Raw genomic sequence first — 22,808 nt, 5'->3', positions numbered from 1 at the left:
GGTTCATAATCTTTTTTTGTATGATATGTGTTTTGTATTTGTTTGTACTTTCCAATGCAATTCAGAAGTAAAGTATTTGCACTGTATGGATTTGGGGGTTGTAGATTTGTCATCCTGATTACACCAAAATATTTAATATGTCATATGTGGTATCTTATGCTAAATATTTATTTTTATTTTTTTGCCTCAGATCTCTGATCAAGTTAACAGTCCCTTTGAGAATAGACAGAGGCACTTTTTTAGCCAGTGTGGTAAGCACATACAGAAGTCTGTGTTCAAGACCTCCAAAAGGTATGCTGTAATATTAATTAAACATCATTATGAGTACTGTAAAGAACTGATTTTGAATAAGCAGTCTCCATGTTACTAATTTATTTGTTCTTCTTTCCCTGTGTCAGGCTTTGAGAAGTATTTTCCTAATAACAAAAATACAAAGAATTCTGATGACTTAAAAAGTACAAATAATGAAACTAAAGGTAATTTTTCATATTCTGTACAAGATTATATTAATTATTACATTGATATTACCACTTTAGTTTATGTTTTTAGTTAGATGGGATCTTCGATCATAGCTTGCCTAAATCAGAATTTCCATAATTTCCAAAAGTGTTGAGTGCCACAGCTAGTGATCTAAAAAGTACTGCATAAGCTTTATTTTTATACAGTTACTCAGAGAAACCAATAAACAAATGTAATTACTGAATATTTGCTCAATGTGTCTCATTCTGGGAGTAGAATCCAGTGCTGTGTTCAGATATGTTGCATATGTTGTTGAGTTTAATGTGAAAACTAAAGGATACATATACAGTATAGCAATTTACTGTACCCATGGTAAAAAAATAGAAGTTTATTTTATTATTAGAATGTTTTAGAAAGGTTCCCAGTAGCCCTTGCTAATGTACTGTAACATATATTTAATTTAAAGTTTCCTTTGTATCTGCTGTTTTTGTACTTTTTACATTTTACTGCACCATTTGAGCAACAGTCCAGGCCTGTCTAATAATGAAATTCTCAGTGTCTGAGTTCTGAACAAAGTTCAGCTTGACTTGTTTACGGTTATGGCAGCCTTACTGGCTAATTGAATTGTTATTTACCTTCCACCCCACCTTCCTCTGGGTAAATTTGTCAACCATTAGTCCGAGGTTCCTTGCACCATTACTCTAAGGATAATAGAGGCACAAATTCCCATCTCCTACAAAAATTCTAAAAGGACAGTGTAAATCTATCCATCCATCTATTTTCTAACCTGACTATCCAATTCAGGGTCACAAGAATCTTGTACTTACTCCAGCAGCATTGTTTGCTAGGTGGGAACCAACTCCCGGACAGGACATTTGTCCATCACAGGGCACACTTGCTCAGAACTTGCCAATTAAAGGTGCCAGTTAATGTAACACACATTTTTAGACAGAAAAATGGGGTACCCAGAGAAAATCCCATGCGGGTATGGGAAGAGCCCAAACTTTACACAGACAGTTTTGACGCCTGGACTTCAAACACAGGATTCTGGAGTTGTAAAGCAGCAGCCTTAACTATCCAGTGGGCTAGTTTGCTGCATGTGAAACTCAGTTATGCACTATATAAAAAGTGTTGGATCAAAGTTTTACCTGTGCTTTATGCAGTACATCTTATGCTACAGATTTCCACTGTGAATTTGAAATGTCTTTAAAAATTGTAATCATTACAAAATATTTGTGTGTTACATACTCAAAAACACTTTAACAAAGTACTCACAATATTGGACTACATAGAGGTATGAGCTCATAATGTTGCATATAACTGATGTGTAACTATATTATTCTCAGATGCAAAACCTTCAAAAGCCCAACGTTCTACTGGAAACAGCGGAGATGGAGGCAGTGGCAGTGGTGGAGGCGGTGGAAAAAGAGGTGGGAGAAAAGATGATTCTTCTTGGTGGACCAGGTTACAAAAGGTTAGTAAAGTATATGACTGCTGTTGTACAAATGAGGCAGAAGAAAGAATTGCTGTGTTGTAGTTTTTAGAAGCCTGTTTGAGGTTAAGCTGGGTGGCTCTTGTGTGGAGATTTTACAGTCTTCCATTGTTCATCTGGATTCTTTCTGTGTCTCTTCTTACAGCCCAAAAAACGATTAAGTGTAATTTTGCACTATTTAAGTGGGTTCAGATGTGATGTAATTTTGCCCTGTGATGGATTTTGTTGATGACTTTAACAAATTCAGTAGCTTGAAACAGCAGGTTTAAAAAAGTTTACAAATAAATCTGAAATATAATACTGTGAGAAGTTAAGCAAAATGACACCTTTAATTGGCTAACTAGAAAGATTACAATATGCAAGCTTTCAAGGCAACTCGGACCCCTTCTTCAGGCAAGATGTAATACAAAAATTGACTTCAGTATTTGATAATACAGAAAAGATTAAGCGTTATTTTTAAGTTATTAGTGATGTGCACTAAATCATTTCATTTGCTTTTGACTGAAACATAAGAAATTTGAAAAACAAGGGGAGACCGTTCAGTCCATCAAGCCTGTTTTATTTATTTATTTATTTATTGGCAGTCCTTAAAACCACAAAAAATATTGCCTTCCGCAGGAGGACTGCCATGGCCACCTACCATTTTCATCAAGCAACCGGTGCGCTGCTGGTCAGGGGTCAGTCCAAACAAGGAGGCGGGTGGGTCCAAGTTTCCAGCCAGGTAGTCCAGTCCATCACAATACCAGACTGCCAGAGGGTGCCAACCCTACCAACAACTGCCAAGACCAAACTGTCTTTTTGAAAATGCACAATAAAAATGAAAACTAAAACCAACAAGTCTTAGTATAAGGCAAAGTATTGCGAACAACAGAAAAGCCTCTACAGTCTACTGCCATATCCCACATTGGCTGCTTATCTTCCTTTCATGTACTCCACGCCAAGCTGACCAACTGGACTTAGGGTGTCCAGGGAAGGATGAGAGGTTTGTGCGTCCAGAGATCCTAGACCACGGAGTGTTAACAGCAGCCACAGTTTGGTTCCTGTACACTTGTGTTCAAGGGTGCATTGTTCCATTCTGCGCAATCCACATAAAATGACACAAGTGAACACAATTTGACTCACATTGATCTAACATAAGTTATATACATTTTTTAAATGAACAGCATATATTTTCTGTATAGTATATATTTTAAGATAGTAGAAATGATTCGAATGTAGTAATCATGACCAAGTCAATGGATAATTTTAACTAACATAAATCAATAACATCCTTCAAGCAGGTAGGCATTACTAAAATACTGAAACAGGTTACTTTTGGCTTAAATTAGAACATTATTTAAAATACATATCTATTGCATGTATTTTTTGTGTCATTTTATATTTTGTCAAAATGTTGGTTATAGATTGGTTGTGCCATTCAGACGTTATCTATATTTAATTCTGACCTGTACCTAAACCCAGTTTTTACAGTAATATGTAGTTTTGCATTAAGCCTAGCAAGGACTTCATTATTCAGTTTACTCTAGATTTCATTATGTAATCATTTTATTTTTCTTTCAGTTTACTCTTGATTCATTATGTGATCATTTTATTTTTCTTTATTCTTTCTCTTTTTTGTGTCAGGGGGATATTCCTTGGGATGACAAGGAGTTTCGTCTGTTTTTTTTTAGCAGTGCTGCATTTTGGGTATTTATAGCTTACTATTTTTTTTTCCGAAATGCTGGAAGAGAAGTGACATGGAAAGACTTTGTCAATAATTATCTTTCTAAAGGAATTGTAAGTATTGAAAGTTTATAAGATTAAACATTTTATTGTTAAATAGTCCTTAAGGCAAGAAAAAGGTTATCCTTAAGATATTTAATGGTTAGGTGTATCCTTGTTTGGCATATCTCCATAGTACCAGTCTTCATACACTCATGGTCACTAGATCCTACCACATTAGACTCTTAAATATATTTCTTTGATTAAACAACATGATGAAAGAGAAGCATCAACAAACAACAGGTTTAGCCCACATGTACACTTGAGTTGCTAAAGTACTATATAGCCTCCTTCCTAAATGAACTGTTTTCTCTAATAAACTCCTGTTTGAAGCTTTCATGTAAAAAGAGCTTTAGATTGCCTGATGCCTCCAACAAAGAAGGACTTCTTTATTTTCTTTTTGCTTGATTGGTTAACTTGAGAGCTTTAGGAGCCAATTGAGAGAATAAATTGTGTGTTGCTTTATATTACTTGATGATTTTTTGTTACAAGGTGTGAAACAGACACCAAGAACTAGATTCCTTTTGCATTCCCAATCTAGTGATAATTCATTTTCAAACCTTGTTTAATTTTTAAACTGATATTGACATTTTTGTGATGAAAAGAAAAGAAACAAGTATGCATATACAGTATCTGGTCAAATTTTGTAAATATGTATTTTAATATATATAATTACCCTAAATGCTTCAAAATTATATTTTAAAAGAACAAAAATAATTCCCTGACCGCTCATAAATTAAAGAGGAGTGTCATGTGAATCTTTCCATGTTAATATAATATATTGTGAAATGTACAGTATTTACTTAGTGTAACATCACCCAAAAAATTACTCCAGCAATCATTCATCAGTGAAATTATTAAGCACTAACCTAATTACAGAACATGGAACATAATTTTGTATTCTTTCTCTTTGAACACATTTTATGAGATACTGGGTTTTGCCAGACTATAAGATCAGTCCTGAGGCAGTACACTGTGTATGCTGACACTTGAAAATCCCAAAAACCATAATGTAAAAGTGAACAATAGTACCTGCTTACCACAAAATATTCATGTCTTGTAATATTTGATCTTAAAAATAATAAAAACAAAAGTAAGCTGTGATCACAGACGGTTTGCTTTTTGTAAATGAAGCTGATAACTGAATATTCAAGTTGAACTTAATGTGTATTCCAATTATTTAACAAGTTCAGTAACTGTATTGTATTAATTATGTGATTACAAATACTTTATTGCTGTAGTTATCCTTTTCATTTTGTATAAGGGCATTTTTAAACTTAAGGAGCATATTTTCTAATTTTAAGATTTTTTGTGTGTTCTTACTTTTTTTTTTTTTAAATTTAAATAAACAGGTTGACAGATTAGAAGTGGTGAATAAGCGATATGTCAGAGTAATATTTTCTCCTGGAAAGTTACCTGTTGATGGGGTGAGGTACTATTAAATACTTTGTTTTTAATGAAAAAAATCTTTTATTCTGTTACTCCTTCTCAAGATGAGTCCCAGGACAGTGCTTAGAATGGAGTGTGGCTAAAAATTGTTTAATCACTAATATAATTTTAAAGCACCTGCTCTCAAATTAAGAAGATGAATCATGTGCTGTAAATGATATTTTGAAAGATTTAACGGGTAATTTTTTATTTTTGAAATGGTGATTAATAAAAGTAATTTAGCCGCCTCAAAGTAGCTCTTTTGTTTGTTTTGCATTGATGTGTTCTGGTTCTATAAAAAGGCAAGTACTTCATATAGCCACGGTTAGCCAGAAAGGTCCGTCTCACCTCACATGATGTATAGGATTATAGGGTCATTATTGTCATGTATACAGAGTACAATAAAATTCTTACTTGCAGACCTTATAATCACACTTTAGTTCTGGCAATTTTGTTTTTCCCTTTCAGACTTTTGATATTTTTTTTTACTTTTAAAATCGGTAAAAGATTGTTTTTAAAAAAAAAAGCAAAGCTTTGTGAGCAGGCCTGAACTGAGAGTGGTATTTAATAAATTGTGATATAATGTTGAATAGTACAAAACCAAATGTTTATAAAGTTCAAGTAATAGACTGATAATAGTAGAGTACAGATACAGTATCTCCACATTATGATGTGCTTATTTATTTAATTCTAAAATTAGAATAAGCTTTTATTTTTTTCATTTCATCTTGTTTGACTGTATTTTTTTTTTTTTTGTACCTTTTAGCAATATGTGTGGTTTAATATTGGAAGTGTGGATACATTTGAAAGAAACCTAGAAACTGCTCAGCTAGAACTTGGCATTGAAGGAGAAAACAAGCTGCCTGTGGTGTACTCTGCAGAGAGTGATGGGTAAGAGTCATAGATTATAATATATCATCATACTTTTGTTTAACCTTCAAATATAAACTACCAGAAACGGCATACTGCACGATAAAGTGCAGTGAATACACTTGACTTGAGCATTCCTAGTTTTCATACTCTTTTCTCTGTACGTTTAGTATTCGTTTGCTGAGATGTTGATGCGCGTGCTGCTTCCTGAGCAGCTCTTCTTTTCTTCACCCTAGCGGCCCGCTGCTTCTCTTCTTTCGGTGGCATCTTTTCATGTTAAAACTTATTAAGTTAGTTTCTGTGTTGCAATTACTTAGTACGTTTTTCTTATTTTTTGTCTTAAGCTGACACTTAAGTATTCAATCTGCCTCAAAAATGATTAAAGATATGAAGAGGGAGGGGAAGTGACCACGAAGGTGGTAGGGAATGGGAACGGCGCCGATACGCATGCGCCGCATGGCCGCCGTGCTGCCGAGAGTTGATCTATACTAATAAAAGGCAAAGCCCTCACTGACTCACTCACTCACTCACTGACTCATCACTAATTCTCCAACTTCCCGTGTAGGTAGGAGGCTGAAATTTGGCAGGCTCATTCCTTACAGCTTACTTACAGAAGTTGGGCAGGTTTCATTTCGAAATTCTACGCGTAATGGTCATAACTGGAACCTATTTTTTCGTCCATATACTATAATAGACTTCTGCTCGATGCGATGTAATTTAGTGCCTGCCCATATAAGGCCGTCCGTCAGCAGCAACACGGAATGTAACTTGAACACAACACATCCTACAAATACGAACCTGATTGAAAGAAATAATGATAATCAAATCCTTAATGACAGCAACACTCACAAAACAATTACTGTATATTGACAATCATGTTACGTTATTTTTAAAATGTTCCCTTTTCTTTTTCATAACTTCTTTAACACACTACTTCTCCGCTGCGAATAGTATACAACAACAACATTTATTTATATAGCACATTTTCATACAAACAGTAGCTCAAAGTGCTTTACATAATAAAGAATAGAAGAATAAAAGACACAATAAGAAAACAAAATAAATCAACATTAATTAACATCGAATAAGAGTAAGGTTCAGTGGCCAGGGGGGACAGAATAAACAAAAAAAAACTCCAGACGGCTGGAGAAAAAATATATGTATATATATACCCCGATCTACATACTCTCAAATAGACAAACCACACGCCGTGGCGCAATGGTAGAGGCTTCGTCTCTAGCGCCGACGTCCGAGGTTCGATTCCCGAGAGGGGGTGCAGTGAGTATGTACATGCGCTTCCTGATTCATTTTACCCTTGCATCCCCTTGGTTTGAGACATATGAAAAAATATGCAGTTAACGCAGAAAGACAGATCACCAATTGAAGCTTTATGAATAATGGATACGTTATTCGCCATCAATGATTATTTTGGTAAAGCCATACTCGGTGTATTCATTAGATGAACGGTAAAAAAGTAAGAGCGAGGGGAGGGTGACTTATTGAGGCACGCAGGCGAAACCACAATAGCACGCTGGCTCGATCGCCGGTGGCGTCAACTCGATCTGAATTGCGATCACATTCGAAAAAATATATCTTTTCAAGTTCTATTTAGTCGACACAAATATCTTTGGTTGGAATGTAAGGCGAATTTACTCTTTACATTTGTATGATGAAGAAAAATTTATGCAATGATGCCTACATTTAACTTACATTCCTACCAAAGATATTTCTGTCGACTAAATAAAAATTACTTCTATTTAAAAGTTAAATAGAACTTGAACAAATACGATAGTTCATAATATCCATGCAGACTTGCACATAAGAGTGGGAGTCATCCGTTTTAACAAACAGCGTTTTGCACTGATACGAAATAGCCTGCCCATTTAATTATTTAGGAATGGATAAATAAATTAAGATTTTGTACAAATAATGTTTTTCATTTTTCTTCCTTGATGGATTCTGTCACCCCCAGCAACAGTTGCTTGCACCCCAATGTATGTATGTATGTATATATATATATGTGTGTGTATGTATATATTTACATATCTATATGTGTGTGTGTGTATATATATATATATGTATGTATGTATATGTATGTGTATATGTATATATATATATATATATGTATGTATGTGTGTATGTATGTGTATGTATATATATATATATATATATATATATATATATATATATATATATATATATTGTTTTTCTGCATGTGAAGAACAGAAAGTATATTTAAGCAATCCACATAAGCTGCCTGAAATTCAGAAACACACTTGCCAAGTTTTAAAACATTTTTATTTTATATGTACCATTCATGTCTGAATACCATCCTAAATACTTATATTCACAGTATAGTTGATTCAAAGAGAATGCTTTGTATAATTTGTTCCACTGGCAGGATAAATTACTTGTTTAATGTTGCACATTGAGCTGACAATTGGGATTGAGTCTAGAGCAGTTTAATTTTTGGTCCAGCACCTCAATCAAAAGATAATGGTCCTGTATATCATACTACACACTAACGTCATGACCTGATGTGTTGTATAGGTATTCAAAGTAGTAATCTGCATTTAAGCTCATATGTACCTCTCATTTTAGAGCTTTCCACATAACTGGCCATTACAACACTACATTGTGTGGACTGGTTTTGGCACCCCAAGAATGCTGAAAATGCTCTTTTCATCAGTTTGACCTGTTATAATCTTTAGTTTTTCCCTAACCCCCAAACATCTTACTGTTACAAAATCTGAAATCAACAGACTATTCTTACTCACTCTTAGTCTTTCCTTAAGTGGCAGAACTAAATGGACTTGATTCAAAGCAGTTTGATTTAGTCAGTCTTGTAAGCATTCCATAATGCCTTGAATGTCACCAAAATCTAGGGAATAGGGCCATAAGCATGGCATGTCTTATGCCATCGTTGTCAGACATCCTTGAATTAAACCATTGTATTATGTCCCGTCTCCCACAAGGTCTCGGCAGACTGGAAGATCACAGATGACAATCTAAGGTGTGGTCACCCTAAAGTGACCAGCAATATCTGCATATTAGACTAGGCAATCTGAGAAATCATTTCAAATCTGCTGCCTGTGCTGCTGCTGAAACTTGTGGCACACAGAATTCCTTCAAAAATGAGGTATAGGCTCTATGCTACTGGCCTTGGAGGAGTGTGACCTGTTAGAAGACCTTTACTCACACCTCCTTGACACCTCCTTCCACTAGAACAGGTCAGTGCCACACACACAGTTTTTGTGGTCACAATTTTCTTGAGGGATTAATATTGGTGTGCAGGTGCTGCCTTGGCCTGCCCTTTCTCCTGACCATAACTCAATAGAACACCTTTTAGATGCCATGGATTGTGTGACTTTCTGCCTATCCAGTGGCTAACAACCTTGTCTGGAACTTCCACAAGAATAGGAGAACGTTCCACAGAGGTTCATTGGGATTGTGCACAGAAGTTGTCATACAGTGGTTTGTGGCTGCAAGAGGCAATCGCACACGATTCAGAAGGATTGTAAGATGTCTCTTAATATTCACATTTCTTATTGCTTTCCTGTTGTTTCTATTTTGTGTTTCACTGGTATTCCTTGTTATGTTTGTTTATTGATATTTCAGCAATGAAGTTTGAAATTTAAGGCCAATGATGAGTTTTTTTATTGAACTGCCCAATAACATAAACTGGACTGTGTTAGGTATTGTTGGGAGTTGTGTCAGTGGTGAATCTTCTTACCATAAACTATTTTGGGGTTTGCTACACTAGTATTCTGCTGTGGTTTAGCATACATAATACAGTTTTATACCTTCTGCTCCTTTCTCTGATTCCTCACAAATTTATATTAGAATTAAGTAAGTAAAGATAATGGATGTAATTGCTGCCCCTAAGCATTTAGTAAACTGTGTAAATAATCTTAGTAAAAATTGTGACTCAACTGGCGCAAATCCAATAACTGTACTAACTGCTTCCCATGTTTAATATTTGGTAGAAATAATATATTCAGTTACATTTTACCCGGGTTTGAGTAATGAGATTGTTATACATCATTTGTTTGGCAAGTCTCCGTACATTAAGGTGAATTGATTGCATTTTGTAGCACTTTGAATCCCACCCTTCTGTGTGGTCTCGTGACTTTCCATAGGTTTTTTTTTTTGTGAACTGTATTTTCCTGTTACCATCCAAATACTAACACACTAGTAGGTGATCATTCTATCCCAGCTATGATCATCTTCTTATACTTCATCATTTCTCACAACTATGTGGGGTCAATTTGCATGACTAGCATTCTTCCTTTTACTGGAACTAAGGAGCCAAGCCCAACCTCTGAAAAAAAACCACACACCATAACCCCCCTCCACCAAACTTTACACTTGGCCCAGAGCAGCCAGGCAAGTACTGTTCTCCTGGCAACCACCAAACCCAGACTCCTCCATCGGATTGCCAGACAGAAAAGTGTGATTTTTTTCTCTTTCCAGTGGACACATCTTCACTGCTCTAGAGTCCAGTGGCAGTGTGCTTTACATTACTGCATCAGACGCTTTGCATTGTACGTGGTGTTGTAAGGCTTGGATGCAGCTGATCGGCCATAGAAACCCATTCTATGAAGCTCTCTAAGCACCGTTCTTGAGCTTGTAGAGGTCTGCAGCAATTGACTCTGCAGAAAGTCGGTCACTTCTGCACACTGTGCACCTCAGCATGCGCTGTCCCTGCTCTGTGATTTTACGTAGCCTACCACTTCGTGGCTGAGTTGCTGCTGTTCGGATTGTTTCCACTTTGTTATACTACCACTAACAGTTGACCATAAAATATTTAGTAGAGAGGATATTTCACTTATGGACTTATTGCGCAAGTGGCATCCTATCACGGTACCACTCTTGAATTCTCTGAGCTCCTGAAGGCAACCCATTCTTACACAAATGTTTGTAGAAGCAGTCTGCATGCCTAGGTGCTTGATTTTATATACATGTGGCCATGGAAGTGATTAGAACACCTCAATTCAATGATTTGGAAGGGTGTCCCAATACTTTTGGTAATATAGCGTGTTTCATGTGTACATTTTTTTAAATTAAATGACAAAAATATCATACTTTTTTGTTGTTTTAATTATACATCTTTAGTACCACATTTAGTTAAGCCACTGGCTTCATTTTTTTTTCATATTATTATTATTTTAGTCCAGATTGTGCTATACCTGTGTTATCAGTAATATCCTGGCTTTACATTCCTTTTCTGTTACTCAGTAAAAAAAAATGTCTGGCCTAGTTGGGTAACAAATCTGTGATAAGGCCTATTTATTAAGGATGAGGGCAGAGATTTGTCTACATTGCTGCCAGAACTGGCTTTAATTCTCTGTGACCCTATACTTGAATAAAATTGTTGGATGTTAATTAATGGTCTGTTTGTTCCTTAATACTTTCTTATTCTTAATAGATAAATGTCTGTTATATTGGTTTCTATTTAATACATTTAATTTACAGTGCATCCGGAAAGTATTCACAGTGCATCACTTTTTCCACATTTTGTTATGTTACAGCCTTATTCCAAAATGGATTAAATAAATTTTTTTCCTCAGAATTCTACAGACAGCACCCCATAATGGCAACATGAAAAAAGTTTACTTGAGGTTTTTGCAAATTTATTAAAAATAAAAAAACTGAGAAATCACATGTGCATACAGTTCTGTGAAAAACTATTTGCCCCCTTCCTGATTTCTTATTCATTTGTATGTTTGTCACACAAAATGTTTCTGATCATCAAACACATTTAACCATTAGTCAAATATAACACAAGTAAACACAAAATGCAGTTTTTAAATGATGGTTTTTATTATTTAGGGAGAAAAAATCCAAACCTACATGGCCCTGTGTGAAAAAGTAATTGCCCCCTTAGTTAAAAAATAACCTAACTGTGGTGTATCACACCTGAGTTCAATTTCCGTAGCCAACCCCAGGCCTGATTACTGCCACACCTGTTTCAATCAAGAAATCACTTAAATAGGAGCTGCCTGACACAGAGAAGTAGACCAAAAGCACCTCAAAAGCTAGACATCATGCCAAGATCCAAAGAAATTTAGGAACAAATGAGAACAGAAGTAATTGAGATCTATCAGTCTGGTAAAGGTTATAAAGCCATTTCTAAAGCTTTGGGACTCCAGCGAACCACAGTGAGAGCCATTATCCACAAATGGCAAAAACATGGAACAGTGGTGAACCTTCCCAGGAGTGGCTGGCCAACCAAAATTACCCCAAGAGCGCAGAGACGACTCATCCGAGAGGTCACAAAGACCCCAGGACAACGTCTAAAGAACTGCAGGCCTCACTTGCCTCAATTAAGGTCAGTGTTCACGACTCCACCATAAGAAAGAGACTGGGCAAAACGGCCTGCATGGCAGATTTCCAAGACGCAAACCACTGTTAAGCAAAAAGAACATTAGGGCTCGTCTCAATTTTGCTAAGAAACATCTCAATGATTGCCAAGACTTTTGGGAAAATACCTTGTGGACTGATGAGACAAAAGTTGAACTTTTGGAAGGCAAATGTCCCATTACATCTGGCGTAAAAGGAACACAGGATTTCAGAAAAAGAACATCATACCAACAGTAAAATATGGTGGTGGTAGTGTGATGGTCTGGGGTTGTTTTGCTGCTTCAGGACCTGGAAGGCTTGCTGTGATAGATGGAACCATGAATTCTACTGTCTACCAAAAATCCTGAAGGAGAATGTCCGGCCATCTGTTCGTCAACTCAAGCTGAAGCGATCTTGGGTGCTGCAACAGGACAATGACCCAAAACACACCAGCAAATCCACCTCTGAATGGCTGAAGAAAAACAAAATGAAGACTTTGGAGTGGCCTAGTCAAAGTCCTGACCTGAATCCAATTGAGATGCTATGGCATGACCTTAAAAAGGCGGTTCATGCTAGAAAACCCTCAAATAAAGCTGAATTACAACAATTCTGCAAAGATGAGTGGGCCAAAATTCCTCCAGAGCACTGTAAAAGACTCATTGCAAGTTATCGCAAACGCTTGATTGCAGTTATTGCTGCTAAGGGTGCCCCAACCAGTTATTAGGTTCAGGGGGCAATTACTTTTTCACACAGGGCCATGTAGGTTTGGATTTTTTTTTTCTCCCTAAATAATAAAACCATCATTTAAAAACTGCTTTTGTGTTTACTTGTGTTATATTTGACTAATGGTTAAATGTGTTTGATGATCAGAAACATTTTGTGTGACAAACATGCAAAAGAGTAAGAAATCAGGAAGGGGGCAAATAGTTTTTCACACCACTGTAAGTATTCACAGCCTTTGCTCAATACTTTATCGATGCACCTTTACCAGCAATTACAGCCTCAAGTCTTTTTGAATATGATGCCACAAGCTTGGCACATCTATCCTTGGCCAGTTTTGGCCATTCCTCTTTGCAGCACCTCTCAAGCTCCATTAGGTTGGATGGAAGTGTCGGTGCACAGCCATTTTAAGATCTGTCCAGAGATGTTCAATCTGATTCAAGTCTGGGCTCTGGCTGGGCCACTCAAGGACATTCACAGAGTTGTCCTGAAGCCACTCCTTTGATATCTTGGCTGTGTGCTTAGGGTCGTTGTCCTGCTGAAAGATGAACCGTCGCCCCAGTCTGAGGTCAAGAGCGCTCTGGAGCAGGTTTTCATCCAGGATGTCTCTGTACATTGCTGCAGTCATTTTTCCCTTTATCGTGACTAGTCTCCCAGTACCTGCCACTGAAAAACATCCCCACAGCATGATGCTGCCACCACCATGCTTCACTGTAGGGATGGTATTGACCTGGTGATGAGCGGTGCCTGGTTTCCTCCAAACGTGATGCCTGGCATTCACACCAAAGAGATCAGTCTTTGTCTCATCAGACCAGAGAATTTTGTTTCTCATGGTCTGAGAGTCCTTTAGGTGCCTTTTGGCAAACTCCAGGTGGGCTACCATGTGCCTTTTACTAAGGAGTGGCTTCTGTCTGGCCACGCTACGATACAGGCCTGATTGGTGTTTTGCTGCAGAGATGGTTGTCCTTCTGGAAGGTTCTCCTCTCTCCACAGAGTACCTCTGGAGTTCTGGGAAAGTGACCATCGGGTTCTTGGTCACCTCCCTGACTAAGACCCTTCTCCTCCGATTGCTCAGTTTAGATGGCTGGCCAGCTCTAGGAAGAGTCCTGGTGGTTTCGAATGTCTTCAACTTATGGATGATGGAGGCCACTGTGCTCATTGGGACCTTCAAAGCAGCAGAAATTTTTCTGTAACCTTCCCCAGATTTGTGCCTCGAGACAACTCTGTCTCGGAGGTCTGCAGACAATTCCTTTGACTTCATGCTTGGTTTGTGCTCTGACATGAACTGTCAACTGTGGGACCTTATATAGACAGGTGTGTGCCTTTCCAAATCATGTCCAATCAACTGAATTTACCACAGGTGGACTTTAATTAAGCTGCAGAAACATCTCAAGGATGATCAGGGGAAACAGGATGCACCTGAGCTCAATTTTGAGCTTCATGGCGAAGGCTGTGAATACTTATGTACATGTGCTTTCTCAGTTTTTTTATTTTTAATAAATTTGCAAAAATCTCAAGTAAACTTTTTTCACGTTGTCATTATGGGGTGTTGTGTGTAGAATTCTGAGGAAAAAAATGAATTTGGAATAAGGCTGTAAAATAAAAAAATGTAGAAAAAGTGATGCACTGTGAATACTTTCCGGATGCACTGTATACAGTATACTATACATACTTGTCACGTCCTTTCATATTTCTAAATGGCAAATCACTTATTAATGTTTTATTTTGTTTTAAGATTCTGGCAAATATATTTTGTTTTCCCCCAATTCAGATGATACGGGAGATGACATCCTGAATTCAGCTGGGGTTAATAGGGTGGTTTAATTTGTAATAAAGAAAACTGTTTTACAGTTATTTTGTTCTTTTGATTTTTATCTCTTTCATATTTTGGTGTTCCACTCCAGAGCTTACTGGTACTGGTTTCTGACTTACAATTAACTAGTCGTCTTATTGCCAGCATTCAGTTTTTATGCAAATGTTTGCCTCAAAGACACTGTTTTTAGCTTTCCACAGTAAATTATTATACACTTAAATCTTTAATTTTCACTATTAATAGTATTATTTTTACTTTTCAGTGCAATGTGGTTGCTTGAAAAGTTTAATGATGAATTAATTGCAGAAGCAGAAAAAGTAATAAATAGTATAAATTTATTATTTGTAATTTGAATAAATAAATTTATTAGCATGTGGCTAGCTAAGGACTAACTATTCTAAATGTTTAAATAAAAAATTTTTGGGCTGATTAGGTGAAAGATATATTAGAGTGAGTTCCTATGTTATGTTATCTTGTACGGCAATTGTTAATTTTGACAAGATACACACAAATACTAGTTAAAGGGTAACATTCATTTTTTTTGCTTTTTATTCTTATAATACCAATAATGTTCCTTCATCTGGGAGTTTTAAAAGCAGCCATTTTTGTGTAAATCATCCTGAAAGAGTGGACCAGTGACATTACTGGTCTTATTATGAGCTATGGGAAGAACTGAAATCCAAAAAATCATTGCTTTTCAAATGTTCAATTTTTCTTTTCTTTGAAAACTTTAGCCACTAGGTGGCACTTCGTCATTACTGGAAATGGAAAGCCTCATTGATCAGACTTTCATACCAGCTGCTTTCCTTGCTTGTATAAACTATGCTTTAGTGCCACTGGTATAATATTTAAATCCTGGTCACATCTATTTTAAGATGAATATCATTTTAAGTTTCACTTGGCTGAAATAGGTTTTAACCAGCAATGTTCCAGTTATCAGTAAGAAATTTGTTATCTAATTCATTTCAGTTTATTTAGTTATTTTCAATAGCACACAAATATTTCTCAGAAGAAATTTAAAAAGTAATTTAGCTTATTTTGCTTCCAGACTTTATTTGATAAAATGGAAAGGCTATTAATTGTGTGAGAAAACATTTTTACATGCGTTAATGTGAGATATATTGTTAGTCAAATGTTTAGCGTATTCAAGAAAAACTCCATATTGTTAACATGCTTGTGAATCAATATGCAAACACCTCACATCACCAAAGTCTCATGCCTTATGTCAGGGGCTCTTAATTGAAATAAAAATTAAAAAAGATTATTGGGATCTTCCTTCAAAGTATATAACAAATAAACCGTGGAAAAGTGCATGTAAGAGGAAAAAGTATTGATTCCCTAAACCACTACAAGAAACACACTGAGATGTAGGGTAAAACCTATGGAAAAATATTTTTTGAACGGTAAATAATTCATATTATACACTTTGATATAGCCGGCCTAATTAAGCTGGTCATTTACAAAATGTTGATAAAATGAACAGGTGTGTAAAGTTATTTATGTAAATCCTAAGTGTATTGCTAGTTTAATAATGTAGTATCTAGAATCTAACTAACAACTTTTAGTTAGATTTTTGTACCAAACTCTTCAAGGGTTGAAAGCAGCTTCCTTAATTTTTCATTTGTGAAGTGTTTTAGTAAATACATTTTTTACATTTCTCATTTAATAAATCACTATTGGAATATATTTCATATTTGTCAATCCATATTCTAATTTTCTTTTATGCATTTTTATAGCTCCTTTCTTTTGAGCCTGTTTCCAACTGCATTAATAATTGGCTTCCTCCTATACACTCTACGGAGGGGTCCTATGGGTGGTGGACGTTCAGGCCGTGGAATGGGAGGTCTCTTCAGTGTTGGGGAAACAACTGCCAAAGTACTGCGAGATGAGATTGATGTAAAGTTCAAAGATGTTGCAGGATGTGAAGAGGCCAAATTGGAAATTATGGAATTTGTAAATTTTCTCAAAAATCCCAAACAATATCAGGATTTGGGAGCCAAAATCCCAAAGGTAAGACAGACAGTTAGTAATAGCTAACACTTTTTTCCTGCTCTAGTTTAGTTTTTTATAACTGTTTTTAGTAATTTGACAGATGTACAATACTTGTCTTCCTAAAATATCTTCCCCAGTTTAGAATGGAAAATTTCTTCATCAGATTTGCTGCTTAATTATAAAATGGATTTTAATAGAATGTTCAACAAGTACTTCTCATTTTATAAAAAAAATATGTTAAACCTATTTTATAAACATAATATTTCATACACACTGCAACATTTGCTTGTATTAACTAATTATTGTTTTGTATAATGTGCATTTAGTCAGAATACTTTCAATGTTTTATTTTTTGCTTTTGCTACTTTAAAGTTACCATTTTCTGTCAGTTTAGCTTTAACATGTTTGTCATCATGTGCAGTGTTAGGAAGAATGACACCACAGTTCAATCTTTATTGTTTAAAAAAATAAAATTGTATAGTATAGAATGCAGGACAACATGTTAAAGCTCAAGAAAGTCACGCTTTCATCCTTTCATGTTCTACTACATTTGCATGTTTATTTTTTAAATAAATTAAGCTGCTTGTTATTTTTCTGCAAGTTATGTTCTTTTTCATTTATCATGTGTAATGTTGGTCTTAATTTTTTATTATTATAAATCCATAGCTGGACACTTTCTGAATCTTTGTGCTTGCAAACCACACTTATTAGTAAAACCTATATTTAAAAAGATCCCCCTTATAGGGTGCTATTCTTACTGGACCTCCGGGGACTGGAAAAACTTTGTTGGCTAAAGCCACTGCAGGAGAAGCCAATGTTCCATTCATCACAGTAAATGGATCTGAATTCCTTGAGATGTTTGTTGGAGTTGGTCCAGCTCGGGTAATGAGAACTTTTTCAGTCATAACATTTCTGATGCTTATTACAAGCTTAAGGCATTCCTTTTTAACAAAAGTTGATATAATCGGCATTGTGTTTGTGAGAGTAATAGAGAACTCTTGAAATGTGCAGGTCAATTTAAAAATGTCTAGGTCATGAAGTGATTTTGAGTTTTGCTCAGTTTCTAACCTCATTGATGATCATTTAGAGTAATAAAGTCTTTAGCATTAGATCTAGATTAAATGAACAACATTAAACATTTCATTGCTATTTATATTTTTCCAGTAAATATTTGGTATGTTAAAATTCTTACCATTCATTTATATACGGGTGTCTGTTGCCATGTCTTGCTGTACCAGATTAATTTTATTATTTTTTCATTTTAACTAATATTTTATACTTCCAGGTCCGTGACTTGTTTGCCATGGCCCGTAAAAATGCTCCTTGCATTCTTTTTATTGATGAAATTGATGCTGTAGGGAGAAAACGAGGTCGTGGGAATTTTGGAGGACAGAGTGAACAAGAGAACACTTTAAACCAACTGCTGGTAGAAATGGATGGTAAGAAACAAATTCCCCTGAAATATCTAACAAATGAATCCATCTAATTGTCTTCATTAAAAATAAAATGAAAATGATGCCTTAATAATAATTACTTGGGAACTCATTTCCTTCTTATTTTTTTACCTGGAAAGTTTATTTGCTGTCTTACTGGTCCGGCAAAAAATAGAATACATAATGCTGTTGTTTTGGAAACATTTTATTGTGGCATGACTTACAGGAGTGAACAAGCAGAAAGGGGATTGTCAATCCATGTTTTCATTGGAACATTTTAACAAACTGCATGGAAGATGGTTTTCTCTTCTTACAAAGGTTCATTTTCATATGCTCTCAGTTAACATTATTACAGTCTGAAGATAAAGTTGTTTGCTGCTAATTTTAATATGCCAGAGGCAAGCTAAATGTAATGTTCGAACTTGTGTAAATTCCAGGCTTAATTATCTTATTTGGTATCTCTTGTGTTGCAGTGACTGCATTAACTATACAAAAAGAAAGAATAGTGCTTCTGTAGAAAGCTTTTTCTGTTGTATTACATTTTAATGTATAATGATTGTACAAGGCATCATGAAACCGTTTTTATTTCTTTTTTCTGTATACTTTTAAAGGGTTTAATACAACAACCAATGTTGTTGTTTTGGCTGGAACCAACAGGCCAGATATTTTGGATCCTGCATTGTTGAGGCCAGGCAGATTTGACAGACAGATTTACATTGGTGAGCAGTGATGAATATATTTTATATACTGAATAATATTTAATGTTTTATTTTAAATAAAATAAGAATTCACAATAACCTTGCTTTTCTCCTGGCCTCCCCCACCTTATCCCGAACAGGTCCCCCTGATATTAAAGGACGGGCTTCGATTTTCAAGGTTCATTTAAGACCTCTAAAGGTTGAATCCAGTCTAGACAAAGAGAGCTTAGCCAGGAAAATGGCGGCCTTAACACCAGGATTTTCAGGTTAGTAAAGTACAGATTATGTTCAGCCAAATGTCATTTGTACGAAGAGCAGCATTATTATTGTTTGTAGGTTAAAGGAAACAAACCTGGAATACGAAAAACAATCAAGCTGATAAATGAAAGATATCTGTTTCTGCTTACCAGCTCTCAGTTTTGTGATTCCTGTTTCCAGCCCCCACATGCTATAAAACTATAGTTTGTCCCAGATCAGGATTAGTGTTTTTACACAGATGTTTTCAGCAAGCAGGCCAGTTTCAAAATTCCAACATGAGATAATAGACATTTTTTGTCTTCCAGACTTTGCAGAAATTAAAGCAATATATTAATACATAAGTCCATCATCCATGTTGTCTTGCTATTTTCAATATATTCAACCTTTGCTAGATCCAAGACACCATAAACATGTTTTTGAATTGTTCTTCATTTTGTCAAATTTTTACTTTGTACATGGCTTATAATACACTTGTTATCATTCTTTCCAAGTTGAAGGTAGAGTGTGCTGATACATTTTTAAATATTGCCATCTTCTGTTGCAAAAATGTGTAATTATATACTTTGATCTAAAAGCTCTTGCTGGTGGAGAATTAGAAATGAGCACTTTTTCTTCTGCACTAATAAAGTGAGTGAAGTAGCTTATACAATGTGGAGAATTGGGCAGTTTTAAAAAAGATGCAAATGCAACCTTAAAACATTTCATCTAATTCTGGCAACAGTTAAAATGATTTACAAATTTAGAATTTGAAAATTCAGTTTGAAGAACTTTACAAGCATTTATTTTGTTTGTATATTTGTGCTTTTACATACTCTATTTTAGAGGTAAACGGTCTAATTTATTTTTGTAGGTGCTGACATTGCTAATGTATGCAATGAAGCTGCACTGATTGCTGCCAGACATCTTTCTGATGCTATTAACCAAAAGCATTTCGAACAAGCTATAGAGCGAGTAATAGGAGGTATGTAATTTCTAATAAAAATCTATTAAATTGCAGACCTATTTTACAGTATTTGATGCATAAGAGGATGAAGGCAAAGTATATTAACTTTTAAAATGGTACATCCTTCCAAGTTTTAGTTATTGCAGTCAGTGTGTTGCATCAGGACTGCATATTCCAATATAGTTCAGTGTCTAACAATGAATTAGTGAATGTTTCACCCAAATTAGTTTTGTGGAGTTGTATATGTGTATGTTATTAAATCTTGTCAGTAGCACAGTATACATTTTCAGTTGCTTTCATTTTTAGCTCCTTTGTGGTGCCATTTTTCTAAATTACTTAAATATTTAGTGATAAATGTAGTCACTGTGCAAGTGAGTCTTATTCAAGTGATTTAAGGCAGACAACTATCAGATGTGGCTCATTCAGAGCATATTGGTGCTGGTGATGCATTCAGGAGCAACTGAGAGAAAACTACTACCGTAGATCCTGGAATACAAGCCGACTCAGTATATTAGCCGACCCCCTTCTCTACCTACTAAATTACATGTATTTGCCAATGACTGGTATTTAAGCCGACCCCCTTCTCCAAGCAAAATTTTCTAAATTTCCTTAAAAGTGTCTCTTCAGGTATATTTATCATGTTTATCGACGAGAATTTGAGACTGCTGGCATTTTTGATGGAAACCAGGAAGTGATTGCGGAGAAATTTGGTAAAATGAAACCTTTGTGTTGAAACTATATACGCAAATACAGTACATCGGCGAGTGGATTTCCGGAGACTCATTATAAATTTGATTAAATTAAATAAGCAATACAGTGGACCCTTGACTTACAAACTTAATTCGTTCGCGAAGGCTAACCCATAATGCGTTCCGAACCTCCCACTGCAACACTTACTTAACCTTTACATAATAAAAAAGGGTTGTATAATGTGCATAATTTACCAAAACACCAATAATTTTTCTATTGTGCTAACCAAAAAGTTATAAAAAGTGCCTAGTCTACCAGAAGTAGGCTAGATTAAGCTAGGAGCATGGCGGCGCGCATGGTCACAGCAGCTCAGGGCTCTCCTTTTCAGTGCACTTTTTTGTTGTTTTTGTTCTTTTTTTTTTTCCTTGTTTGTGCATGATCGGTTCGGCGAACATCTGCTACACCCGTCAAAACCTTATAGACATCGGTGTCCAGAGCCAGACATCTGTTTCGAGTGTTTTTCATCACACGCACAACATCCCAGACAACATAGCGAGACCAGCGGGCTCTCCATGGATTGTTGTCGGGTCTAGGAGACGACACAGACGGAGGAGGGAAAGAAAGCAGAAGTGGGGCCGCAGATCCGGCGTTATGCTAAGGCTAAAAAACAACCATACAAGCCCTATACAGAACTTTTTTTCTGCACTGAAGGAGCTGCTTTTAATCTCATTGTAGATGTGTATAGTGACAATAAAAGGCATTCTATTCTAGAAACAACAATTTCATACTGTACTCACCATTTAATTTGACATCTTTGGGCTGCAGGAAGGCAGGAGGAGGATAATGAAATGGAAGGTGGTTATTGTTTAGAAGGAGCCTCCTTATACAAATCTTTTCTTTGTAAAATTGTCGAGATGGTGGATTTCGACATGCTGTACATATTAGCGAGATCGGTCACACGGTACTGTTTCGATTGTGATCGCTTTCTTTACCTTCTCTTCCTTCCTTCCTTAGCAATTATGTGTCTTGCTTGCATGGTCTTAATGAATTATATATATATAGGTAAATCACTGCAATGACCGAAATTACATCCACAAACACATGTATCTGGGCTCCGACTGACGCTACTAACGCTCTCGGTAGTTTGTTTACAATCGCGCAAGCGGATACACGTGACCGCATCCGGGTCGTAACGCAAGATGTTGATCATAAATCAAAACAAAAAATTTTATTTTAAAGTTCCCGATAATTTATTATAAATTTTATTAATAAAATCAACAACTAAAACACTTTTTTGAATAAATTCTTTATTTAATTTAAAGTACCGGCATGCAAAGTTACTTCTTCATCTGAAAGATGGCTCTGTGGTTTCCTCATTATTTACTTCCGTATTCATCGGCGAAACCGGCATTGCACTGGAAATCTTGAATCTGAAACGATACTCGTTGTATAAACCGACCCCCAAACTCCAAGCCAAAAATCTAGGACGAAATCCTCGGCTTATATAACGGGATCTACGGTATGTAGATGCTGTGCCACAAGGCTATGCTCCCATAATGCAGTGTGGCTTTAAAAATATTTTAGAGGCGCTTTGAATTAAAATTGTGTTATAAAGATAAAACAGGCCAGATACAGAATTTCTTATATAAAGAATGGGCCATTATAGCAAAAAATTAGATAAAGAAAAAGCAGATAAAGATGGATGACTGTAACATTTATATTAAATATACTGTACATTATATAGACTGGTATTTTGTATTTAAGATAAACTGTTAACAGTAGTTCAAGGATGTATTTTTCGTTTAAACCAAACTGGAAGTATAGATGGTGGGTTCATATAAGATAGTTCACTTGATTGGCAAAATGTCACATAACTGCAGTTCACTTTTTTTTGTCTGTCTTTAGTATT

The 22,808-nt window shown here is 35.7% G+C and overlaps 1 protein-coding gene across 1 annotated transcript in view; it reads left to right on the top strand.

Annotated features, from left to right (window-relative positions):
- afg3l2 (AFG3-like AAA ATPase 2) overlaps positions 1-22,808 on the top strand; it is a 90,112-nt gene that overhangs the window by 57,803 nt on the left and 9,501 nt on the right. The window contains exons 2-13 of the mRNA XM_039754095.1: positions 191-291; positions 399-476; positions 1,806-1,933; positions 3,575-3,727; positions 5,065-5,139; positions 5,907-6,031; positions 16,622-16,895; positions 17,622-17,759; positions 18,163-18,316; positions 18,922-19,029; positions 19,149-19,274; positions 20,117-20,227. Of these exons, the coding sequence (XP_039610029.1) occupies positions 191-291; positions 399-476; positions 1,806-1,933; positions 3,575-3,727; positions 5,065-5,139; positions 5,907-6,031; positions 16,622-16,895; positions 17,622-17,759; positions 18,163-18,316; positions 18,922-19,029; positions 19,149-19,274; positions 20,117-20,227 (1,571 nt within the window). The remainder of the gene's footprint in view (positions 1-190; positions 292-398; positions 477-1,805; positions 1,934-3,574; positions 3,728-5,064; positions 5,140-5,906; positions 6,032-16,621; positions 16,896-17,621; positions 17,760-18,162; positions 18,317-18,921; positions 19,030-19,148; positions 19,275-20,116; positions 20,228-22,808) is intronic.

The sequence above is a fragment of the Polypterus senegalus genome, chromosome 5, assembly GCF_016835505.1.
Source record: "Polypterus senegalus isolate Bchr_013 chromosome 5, ASM1683550v1, whole genome shotgun sequence".
In the NCBI taxonomy this organism is placed as follows: Eukaryota; Metazoa; Chordata; class Cladistia; order Polypteriformes; family Polypteridae; genus Polypterus; species Polypterus senegalus.
This window is presented reverse-complemented; position numbering and strand designations above follow the sequence as displayed.